The 12,198-nt window shown below is 33.3% G+C and overlaps 1 protein-coding gene across 1 annotated transcript in view; it reads right to left on the bottom strand.

The window, feature by feature from the left end:
* CDH19 (cadherin 19) overlaps positions 1–12,198 on the bottom strand; it is a 95,717-nt gene that overhangs the window by 22,644 nt on the left and 60,875 nt on the right. The window contains 1 exon segment of the mRNA XM_025422063.3: positions 8,157–8,278. Coding sequence (XP_025277848.3) covers positions 8,157–8,278 — 122 coding nt within the window.

Genomic DNA, 12,198 nt, shown 5'->3' with positions numbered 1-12,198 from the left:
CATGTGTATCTTCACACCGGCCAACTGTGCAGGATGAGAAAGGAGAAAACAAACATGCTCAACACAGAATCAGGAAGAGAAGACTTTTCCTTCTTCACTGTTCATCCAGTGCCCTACTTTGACAAGGCTCAACATTTCATTCACAATAAAAGAAATGCTCTAACTGGATCAATCCGTTCTCACAGGATCAAGGAACAGGTACTTTTTAAGGAGGAACTGAAGCCAGAAAGCAGTAAATGAGTAAGTGGCAAAGCCTACAACATATTGCTGTACCAAAAATGATGAAAACAATCAAAGACTAGTAAGTCACATCTAAAGCACACAAAAACAGGTATGAATGTCTGGAGATCTATTTTTCTCACCAATCTTTGTCCATTTATAATTCTCTTTGTGATGTAGATTGCTTACATTTTTTTCCTTTGTTTCTTCTTGTGTATGTGTATGTATGTGTGGGTGAGTACATGTATGCATGCTTTAAACTATATGGTGTTGGGATTTGGGGGCATCAGAGATGCCTGTTCTTTGTAAAGAGTGTTGTGGGGAAAGAGAGAGTGTAGGAGAAGAAAGAGGGATCTTCACTTTGGGATGCTTAATATAAACACATTCATACCAAATTCCATCTTCCTTGGCACAAAGGCTCCCTCAGGTTTTGCTATTATGAAGTTTTATATTCCCTACCCCAACATTTTCTAAATTAATTTAATTTTAGCAATTTACTTGGGGGTACCTCAGGCCAGGGGGCACATCATAGAAGTTTCCTCTTTTCTTTACATTGCATTCACTTTTCATTCTTCAGTCCAGAGAAGAGATTCTTTCCTCTCTGCTTCCACACCCAAATTTCCAGTTTGCACTCTGGAGAAATAGATACTGTTTTTACATCTATCCTTAGCTTAGTCAAGAATTCATACTGGGGTGCCTGGGTGGCTCAATGGTTGAGGGTCTCCCTTCAGTTCAGGTCATGATCTCGGGATCCTGGGGTCGAGTCCCACATCAGGCTCTCTGCATGGAGTCTCCTTCTCCCTCTGCCTATGTCTCTGCCTCTCTCTGTGTGTCACTTATGAATAAGTAAATTAATAAATCTCAAAAAAATAAAAAAATTCATACTAGGTGACATGTATATTTCCCAATTTGTATTTCAATGGTGTAGTTGCCTTCTTATTTTATTAACTGACTATATATTCCTTGTTTTTAAACAGAGTAAAATGCATTTCCTCTGAATGTCTACACAGAATGGTCTTAACATTTTGCTTGTAGTCATCATTAAATTAAAAATAATTATGTTGGCTGCATAAAAACCATTTCAGTTATACAAGATATGCTTTATTATCTCTTAAAGCAAATATTTTTGACAGATTATTGAGTTGCAATGTTCACACATTACTACCTAAGTCTTAGGAACAAGTAAAAGAGTAAGAGCACTTTTGAAAGTTTTTACTATCATTCTGGGAGGTAAATATTGATAGCAAATTCTTGGTTTCACCCGTACTTGAAGGAAGCCTATCAAGTGAATTTCAAACCAGAAATCTGAGCCTAACTCAATCTTATTCCACATGTAACATCTGAGGAAACATGGTACAAAACCAATGACAATCCAGGAGCCACGAGAGCCCTAATACCCACCCATTAAATAAGGCATCACCCACTGTGTGTCGAGAAGAAAATGTCTATGGTAATATTGGATACACTGGCAGCACTCAAATAATCTATGTATTGATTTCAATTCATAAACCATAGTGTATTCAGCAATGTAAGTGGGAATATTTGGATTGCCCTTGGATCAGAGTGGAAGAACATTATAGGTAACCATACTGTGTATCTTTTTTTTTTTCAGATACTAATAGACCTTAGACAAACTTCTAAATTTGATAGTGACTTTCATGTGTCCCTTGAGTTATTTGATGACTTGTGGCCTTGCTCCTTATGAAACAACACTAATCAGGTGTAATGTATTCTGAGTTTGAGCTATGCACATTCCAGAAATGAGGTGAGATTCAATCATATTGATTTCATTTTTATTTTTGCCCTTAAAATTGTAGGTGTAATTCATTATCAGTACAAAATTAAAAAAAAAAAAAACTTTTTTATTTGTTTTTGTATTGTGCAAATAATCTAAGAATAGCTTAGTCTTTATCAGGGCATAGTTAAAATAAGCATCATTCTTGGAGATACAAATTATAATCCTTACTCACTAATAAGCTATATGATGTTGAAAAAGTTACCTAAACTTTTTGAGGCATAATACACACATCTGTAAAACTATGATGCATGTCATAGATTTCCCATAGAGATTCATACGAAACTCTGAGCAAGTCACACAACAACTCCATGCCATTGCATACAATAGATATTTTTCTTCCTCAGCAAAGTTCAACTCTCAATGTGCCTTTAAAGCTTGTTGCATCAAAAATTAGCATTTGAATTTCTTTTTGAGCAGTTCTACCTATTTTTTAAACATTGTTATTTCATTTTTTAAAATTCTTGGATGTGTTCCTGATACTAAGGAAATATTAACTTATTATTAAATAATCTTACCTTCAGTTACTGAATGGGCACATTCTGTAAATCTAGGATACATTTTGGGAACCTAGGGATATAATCTTTTTTATGCTTTAAGCATCGTGCTATTTCATCATCTTAAAAATCATTTCATTATTACTCATAAATTTCTCCTAATGTGCTTTTAAAAGACTTATATGTAACTTGTAGGATGAATGGCCTAGAAAGATGACATAATAGCAAAATAAATCTTTCCCATTGCATCATTGTCTTCTTCTCTTTTTAAATGTGTTGCCTAAAGTATTACATCATCATTCAAAAAGATATCAAAGAATGGATACACTATCTTTTTAGTTTGATTTTATTTTTTCTTTAAAAACAGTTGAAAATTCAAGATTTTTCATTTTACATTCATAATGCCAGAAGAAAAAAACTGACAGAGGAAGTAATTTCACAGTAGTGTGTGAATAGAAGATGAAAACCAAAAGCAGAAACCAGCACTACAGACTCAAGATGATGGTGAAACTGATCATGTAAAAAAAAAGGATTGAGACGGAGTCTTCAGATGAAGATGAAACAGATGAATATTCTCAAAATCAAGAATCAGCAAATGAACAATATGATTTTAAGGATAAAGGAAAAATATAGTCATCATCTTTTTAGTCACTCAACAGGAAGGACTTCATCACACGATATTTTGCGATAAGAATCTGGGCTGTTCTGCTTTGCTAAAAATAAATGTGTCAGTATTTTCTCTTCTTTTATAAATGTTGTGCACCAAAATCTACTTGATTTATCTTGCAAATGGAAAACTGCTGAAGGCAGAATGTATCTAAATGTAACCGGAAGGAAGGGAATGCAATGGGATTTTTCTTTTTAACTAGATTATTATATTTGCTGTTTATAAATTTAAAGATTAAATGCTTTGCAATCATAGAGCAAGACAGTCTTTCTTCCTTCAACAAAAATACGAGCTGTAAAGAATATTTTAAACTTCTCAAAGTATTAAATACTGACAAATACGTATTTGCCATGTTCACATTTTGTTAACATTTGACCAAGACTCAATTTTAGACAGGTTTCTTCCTCACTAGAAGCTCTTTACCTCCATTTTCTCTGAAAAATTACAAGAGACAATTTCTCATTGCAAATTCTTTCCCTGCCCCTTTGTAATGTAGATTGATCTCCCAAACTCTTCCAATTTTGTGATGCATGATGATCTTTCTCAAAAGCCTGAAAACCATCCCTTTGAAATGTAGATATCAAGTAAGATGGGACCCCTATATCTCAGTCAATATGGGAGGGTGAGAGCCTAACTTCTCTATGAGCCAGTTACACAGCTGGCCTAATCACACTGACCAACCTCCCCCTCCCCACACATGTCCTCTAGTCCCTTTTCACTATCTCAGCCCAGGTTTCAAAAACTATCCTGAATTTTGTTTCAACAGTTGGGTTCATTTGTCTCCCTTATTGCAGTAGTCTTGACTTTTATTTCAACAATCTGGAAAACATCTTCCTTGCCATTCCTAACAAATGTCCAGTGAAATTTCTCTTTGCCACATTCTAGTCAAGTTGTTTTGCACTGTCATTTTATTTATATAGCTGTGAATTACTTACAAAATTACATATTTTTAAAGAGTAAATTTGACCATATGGTAAACTGTGAGGATGATTTTTTTTCCCTGGAATAGTGGGAATTAAGTCTATTGACACTTCCTCCTCAAAAACTGTTATACTCATGCATGTTCTCATCAAAACTCTTGTTTCTTTCCTACATTACTTGTCCCACCTACTCAGTCTACTTTGCAAGCTTCTCTTTCTTTACTGACTCCTTAAATATTGCTATTCCCAAAGGTTCTGTCCTATGTTCTCTCATATTCACACTTTTTATTTTCTTCCTGGGTGACATTACATACACTACAAATATTACCTACAAATATTCCAGTAAGTCTAAAATCTCTATTTTTAAATTTAATGGGATCTTTTCTTTTCTGCTTTTACTTGACCTGAAAGCAGCAAATAAAACAGGTAATACCCCTTCCTCCTTGGAATATATTTTTTTAGTTTCCATGCCACCATACTCTCCTAATTTGCTCCTTGCAAAGTTTATTTCCTAGTGTGTCCCAAATCCCAAACATTAATATTGGAGTATCTGGGTCTCAATCTATGGATTGATTGTCTCTGCCCTTACTCTCTAAGAAATCTCATCACATTGCAAAGTTTTAAATATCAACTACAAGGCTAATAAATTCAAACATATCTCCAGAGAATTATTGAAAAAATACTCTTTATTTCAAGAACTACTGTCTTCATGCTCTGTTCATTTATTCAACTAGTTATTATTGGGAACTGCAATGCATGTTGTCAAGAATATAAAAATAAACCCATTCATTGTTCACAAGTATCTCGGAATCTAGAAAGCACATGAAACTAGAAGTGACTCATTTCACAAACATGTAAGATCAATTCAAACTATGGATAAAGAGGCAACAAAATATAATAGTAACATGCATGGATTCTGATGTCAGCACTTGGGATAAAATATCTCTCTGTCCTTACTTAGGAAGTAGCACTCCCTCGCCTCAGTTTCTTCACTCGGAAAATTAGACACATGATAGAGTTCCCTCACAATTTTTTTTGAGCATTTTTGAGAATTGCTTTAATGTTGATAATGTTGCTAGAGTCATGTCTCAGATGTTGTAAATATATATTTGTTTAAAATCATTTGATTATGTGGCATTTGAGTTCTGTTTTGCAGTATAGTTAAAATTCCAATAGGAATTGACGGGGGCACTTCAGGAAGAAAGGTTGATATGAACAAACTCCAGAGTAGAAACCATAATTTGCATGTTGAAAGACAAGCAATTCAAAGTGTGAAAAGGATATATATTTTTTAAAGCAAGATAGACACAATTGTGACCAAATCAAAGAAAGTGCTAAATCCCAGGCTAGTGAATTTTGTATTTTTCCATGCTGGTATTGGAAAATCCACTGAAGATTTTGAGCATGAAAGTCAGAAAACTGTGCTGTAGGAAATTAGTCTTTTTTGCCCTTTGCTGTAAATTTATCTCTGCCTAATGCCTGAAGCCTCCCATGGTCACTGTCAGTGAGCAGGAAGTAGAAAAAACAAATCTCATTATCAAAAAAGGAAGTATTCCACAATATTCCAAATGTAACAACTTCTGAGTTCTTGCCTATGAGCCAGAATCCGTGAAAAGAATGAATGATCCACTGAGTCAGTAAAGATACGAGTGGATTCTAATATAATCAATAGTATAGTTCTAGTTTCTACTAGAAATGTGGATTTCCATCTTTTCACAAGATGCAAAAGTTGAAAAAGGTTATTATAAACATGATTTATTATAGTTGTTATGAACAATTTGAGGAGTTAAAATGAAAGCTCCAATGTGATCAACCGAACTAGGTAGCATCATCCTTAATAGTGTTTACCATATCTGGTGTCAGGTCTCTTATTTAAACTGTGTTGCTTCCCAAATCTTCTGCCCACCTCAGCCAGATAAGACCATTGAACATGCAATTTTATTGGGTAAGTGGACCTACTACACAGGACATTTATAAAAATAAGTGTATAGGAAATGAAGTAAATTAAGCCTATTTTTTAAGTTTGAAAATAGGCCGCCTCATCAGGGGGGCACTCTGAATACATTCATGTTTATGTAATGCTTATAAAATATACAAATTTAACACATATCATTCTAATAACTATAAAATATAATTGTTCTTCTGGTAATTATCAAAATACAAGCTATCTTCAGCATGTAAATATAATATGTAGAGATTTAGAAAACTGTTAGAGAAGTTATGTCCAAAATTACTTTAATTTTAAGCTTATTATATTTGTTGATGTATCCAGGTAGACAGATGTGTCTGAAAAGTTTGAGAACATCAGATATGCTAGATTTCTAAGTATATCTTCTATTTATAATTCCAAGTTCAAAGAACGTTTAAAGTTAGTTTCCATAGGAGTCGTGCGTAGGAGGTCATTTGCATTCTGTTTTTGTGATTCCTTTGTACTATCTTGTCTGTCCATAGGTTTCTAAATTAGTTGGATTTTGGATCAAGGAGGCAGTGCCACATGGAGAGTCTCTGAAAGTTTTATATTAACCTTTTATTTTATCAAAAACCCTGGGTCCTAACCAATTCAAATTAAGTAGCTTAAGTTTAAATTCATTTGCATATTTATTATAATCTTACTATTGTTTTAAAATTACGTAATGTTATAGACAAGATTTCAGAATTATTTCTGGAATACAATGTATTCTAAAATATACATGGCCAAATAAATTTAACAAGACATTTTAAGAGCTACAAATGATTCCCATTATGTTACAATTGAATAATCCATAACGATTCAGATATACTTCATTCTTAAAATATGCCTATTTCTTACCATATGAAGTATTTGAAAATAAAGCATAATGTTGACTACTATTATTTATTGGTAGAAAATTAGAATTTCCATTTTGTGAAATCCAAATCATCTTTAACTAGCTTCACCTGATAAATTCAAATCTACTGAGAATAACTGATTTCATAGTAAATATATATATGCACATAAATTCCTATACATACATTATAAATACATACATACATACACACATGCAGCATTCTGAAAACCAGTTTATATATTTTTAAAGATGTTTTATGACATTTAATAGGCTTCTATGATTTCAAATGATACCTAAGAAAAAATGTAAGGTTATTGTGGACTGCACTGAAAACAAAGAACGATCTACTTTAAGCTCTCTATTTTACAGATGAAAAGTGAGCTCCACAAGAAAGAAGAAAGAAGAAAGAAAAAAAGAAAGAGAAAGAAAGAAAGAAAGAAAGAAAGAAAGAAAAGCGAGGGAAGGAGGAGAGGAGGGAAGGAAGGAAAGGAAAAATTGTAAAGTAATGGTGATGTGTTTCAAAATAAGTGTGCTCTCTATTCTTTAAATATCTTTAATATCTTTAAATTCTTTAATATCCATTCGACATTAGGGTTTTTTTTTAATTGATATGTCTGATAGAGTAGTTATAAGCTACAGGAAAAAAATTCCAGCTCATTCTCTTCATGTTTATGTTTATAAATCATGTTTCTTTATGATGAATGAAAAATTAAACATTAATTGAAATATGATCACTTACTCTATAGAATTACCAAAAGGAAAACTTTTCTTTATTTTCAAAAGGTTTTATTTGACAGAGAGAGAAAGAGAGAGCACAAGCAGGCAGAGCAGCAGGCAGAGGGAGAGGGAAAGGCAGGCTCCCTGATGAGCAAGGAGCCTGATGCCGGGCTTGATCCCAGGACCCTGAGATTATGACCTGAGCCGAAGGCATATGCTTAACCGACTCAGCCATCCAGGTGCCCAGAACTTTTCTTTATTGTATTGACAAAGTATAAAAGATTTACTATGAATCCCCAGTTTTAGCAGATTTTCAAACATTTGAGGAATTTGAAAGTGGAATGATTGAAGCTTACATTTTATTTTTTAAAAAAGAAATTTAAATAATACAGTACTCACAACATAAAAGCAGTAATTCACATGGTTAAAAGAAGCTTATTTTTATCATTTCAAAATGGGAGGAATAGTAGCAAAAGTGATTATATACAACAAATGGCAATGTTTAGACATTAGCAATTTATTGCAGGTCCTTACCTGACCAGAGCCTGCATTTTCACAAACATATGAGTCATAGTATTCAGAGAACTCAGGAGCATGATCATTAATGTTAAGAACTTGCACATATACAGGAACAGCAGAAATTTGTTGCACATTGTCTACAAATTGAATAAACAGAATGAAAATAAAGAATGTTAACGCTGTCTTTAAGGGGAAACAAGGTCATGAAAATTGCATTAGAGAACGGGTGGCATATTTCTATTTTCCTTGAGTAAAAGCTACCTGAGCACAGGATCTCTATATCATTCATATATTTATCAACAGTACAGCCTAGGGAAAATGTTCTCAATATATTGAACTCAGCCAATACTTATCAAGTGCCTTTTACCTGCCAAAGACTATAGATAGAGCTGATGAGGAAAAGTAATGAAAATGATGGTCAGGTTTAAGGACACCATCCTATAAAATCCAGCAACTATTGAGTATCTGTATATTAATACATTTAATTCTGATGAATCTATGTATTATTATCCTCCCTAGCTTTACTGATAACAACATTGAAAACTTCCTCCCACAAATGATAGATAAATGGCTTGTCTAAAGTTATAGCTGAAATAGAAAGGGCGGTTTAAGAATCTGACAGTAAGTGCTCCTAATGATGGCATCATTTGGTAAGATCTTTAAAAACAAAAATAGAGAATATGGATCTAAATACATTTTAAAATAAAATAAATACAATAAAATCTAGGTGAATTTTTATGTATACATTTAGTTGGGAGGATTTTCTTAAGTGAGCCAAGAAATATGGAAACCATGAAGGAATGGGAAGATATGGTTAAATGAATTTTTAAAATGCCACCCTCCCTGAACCCCTAAAAAACAAGTAAGAAAAAGCCACAACAAGACACCAGTGATCTGGAAAAATGTTTGTATCATAAGATGAAATTTAAATAGCTCTAATTTTCAAATTTTGACAGTTGATACAAAAAAAAAAAACAATTTGGAGAAATAACCACAAACTAGAAATTCATGTATGAAAAAGAAATGATCGATGCCAGAGCTTTTCAACCTCGTCACCATTGATATTTTGGACTGGATAATTCTGTTTCAGGGGGCCGTCCTGTGCATTGTAGGATGCTTAGCAGCACCCCTGGCCTCCAGTAACTAAATGCCAAAAGCATCCCCTGCACTAGCTGTGACCATAAAAATTGGCTTCAGACATGGTCAAAGAGATTAGGAGGCAAAAATGCCCACATTTTTTGTATACTTTTTTTATTGGAGTTTGATTTACCAACATATAGTATAACACCCAGTGCTCATCCCATGAAGTGCCCCCCTCAGTGCCCGTCACCCAATTACCCCATACCCCCGCCCACCTCCTCTTCCATTACCCCTTGTTCATTTCCCAGAGTTAGGAGTCTCTCATGCTTTGTCTCACTCTTGAATATTTCCCATTCATTTTCTCAAAAAAAGAAAAAAAATAGAAAGTAGAAGAAAGAAGAAAGAAAGAAAGAAAGAAAGAAAGAAAGAAAGAAGAAAGAAAGAAGAAGAAGAAGAAGAAGAAGAAGAAAGAAAGAAAGAAAGAAAGAAAGAAAGAAAGAAAGAAAGAAAGAGAAAAGACATGATGAAAGTGAAAAAAAAAAAGCCCATATTTGAAACATGCTGCTCCATCACAATATTCACAAACACTCTGGCTCACCGGAAGTGCAGATAATGATGACTTAGTCTGTGGGTTCTGTGTTAAATATGAAAAAGAGAGATAGTGATGGTGGAGTACTGAGAAATAGTAGGGACCTTAACCTGGTTTGGAACCTAATCTATCATTAGATGGTAAGAAATAAACTACACATATCTTTGGCCCCATAATTCCTTTGGGAAGCCTATGCTACAGTCCAAGGCTCTAATATTTGCAAAGAGTATGTGATCCAATTTATTTATTCCAGAATATTTTTTCATTTCAAATAACTCAAAATAACCCAAATGCATATCAAAAGGGAATTGAGAAATAAATTAACCACCACACTATGAAATTGTGTGTGCTTATTAAAAATGAATTTGTTTACGTAATAAATGTGTGAGTGCAGTGAGCTTTAAAAATAGACTATAGGGGGAAACCCTGGGTGGCTCAGCAGTTCGGCGCCTGCCTTTGGTCCTGGAGTCCCGGGATTGAGTCCCGAGTCGGGCTCCCTGCATGGAGCCTGCTTCTCCCTCTGCCTGTGTCTCTGCCTCTCTCTATCTCTGTCTCTCATGAATAAATAAATGAAATCTTAAAATAATAATAATAATAAAATAATTTAAAAAATAAAAATAGATTATAATCTTGATTCTCAATTTGACAAAATGCCCAACTACTGTCTCAGTCACCTCTGCAAAATGGAAAAGGCACTAGTAACTAACCTAATAGAGCTATTATAAAGATTAAATTAATTAAAACATATAAAGCATGTATAAGATTATTTAGGGTATACAAGAAATATATATAAATATATATATAAATATAGCAATAAATATTAAATATTACTACTTTATTCATCTACTAACCAGCAATGCTATACACGACATTTTGCAAAGTGATAAAAAAGAGCAAGTTGTAGCATAATATAATGTGTATTTGCATAACATTTTTAATTTTTTAATTTAAAAAATACTGTGGGAAGGTATATACAATTAAAGAGTCAGAATAGGAAGGTTTCTTTGTTGTTGTTTTAATGTCTTTATTTATAATATCCTGTTCTTATGTTATTGGAAAAGCATTATATTTGCAATTGAAAGTACATTAAAAAAAAAAAGGCTAATTCTCCCTGTTTAAAATAAGGGAAAAGACTTTCACTTTTTCCTCTTCTTAAAGCATGTACTTTAGGAAGCTTATAGTTTAAGTTCTTTGTCTTCTTTTTTTTTTTTTGAAATGTATATAAACCCTTTAAAAATCGAATAAATGTCTTGCCAACTTTACAACCCAGGCTTGTCTTTATCAAGTACGGGGAGCCAAATCTGATATATAATTATCAAGGAACATAGTACTCCTTACTCCCAGTTTCTGTTGGAGAGTAGGAATCTAGTTCAGCCAGGGCATTGACCGAAGTCCAAAGCTACCGCTTGTCATAAAAATCTGAGAAATTTAGTTTTCCTTACGAGAAAGCCAGTTAGCAAAAGCAGATGGTCATGCCATCGACCTGCTGAACTCTGTGTGACACGTGGTATTAGGTCTTCCTACTTGAAGGCTAGTACTTGTTTATCCTGAGAACATGATGCTTGATTCTATAATAGGGTGAATTTTCTTTCTGACTTGGAAATCTCAGCAGATTCCTGTAATGCACATCAAATTCTGGTTTAAGGCTTTTCAATGAAAAAACTGTTTTTTCTATTCCACTATGATGGGGTTGTTTTCTGGGGCAGGATGAGACTGTGTTTATCATTATTTTCCCAATAAATAACAGTTGCAATTATGATAGAAAGTGTAACTTCCAATTGATTAAACATTATAATTTGCAAGGTTTATCACATACCAAGAAATCTAGCCTTTCATATTTATAATCTTAAGATGTATCTTAAGAATTATCATCTTGAGACTCTTCTCCATTGTGTCATGCTCAGAATAAAAATAGATAAGATATAGCTATTTCTAAAGATTTCAGGATAGAATTATTCAAAAATTCAGGCTCATATTTTTTATCGTTTAACCATATGTACCCATAGAACAATATTTTTACTTAAGTAAGCAAAATGGAAAAAGTATTTCAGGCACAAATAATGTTTTTTAAACGTGGTAGGAAATTCATTTAAAGGTTTTATCTTTTTATCTTCCTGGAAAATCTGTTTAAATTTAAATTAAAATTGGTATGACTGTACAAAACATGCATATGTTTTCACAGCTTCATTTAAAGGTAGTTAGTAGTTTTATTCACTTAGCTGACATGCTGATGAATAGCTTGGTGCTTAACTTGGGAAGGTTTCCAGGAAAGAGACTAAAGCATGATGAACTTCATTTCCTGGGGAAACAAATGTTAAAACAGAAAAGATCCTTCCTATAATCAGCCTACCTGTTACATTGTAGGTTTCAATTTATTCACCTTGGGCA

Source organism: Canis lupus, chromosome 1 (genome assembly GCF_003254725.2).
Source record: "Canis lupus dingo isolate Sandy chromosome 1, ASM325472v2, whole genome shotgun sequence".
In the NCBI taxonomy this organism is placed as follows: Eukaryota; Metazoa; Chordata; class Mammalia; order Carnivora; family Canidae; genus Canis; species Canis lupus.
This window is presented reverse-complemented; position numbering and strand designations above follow the sequence as displayed.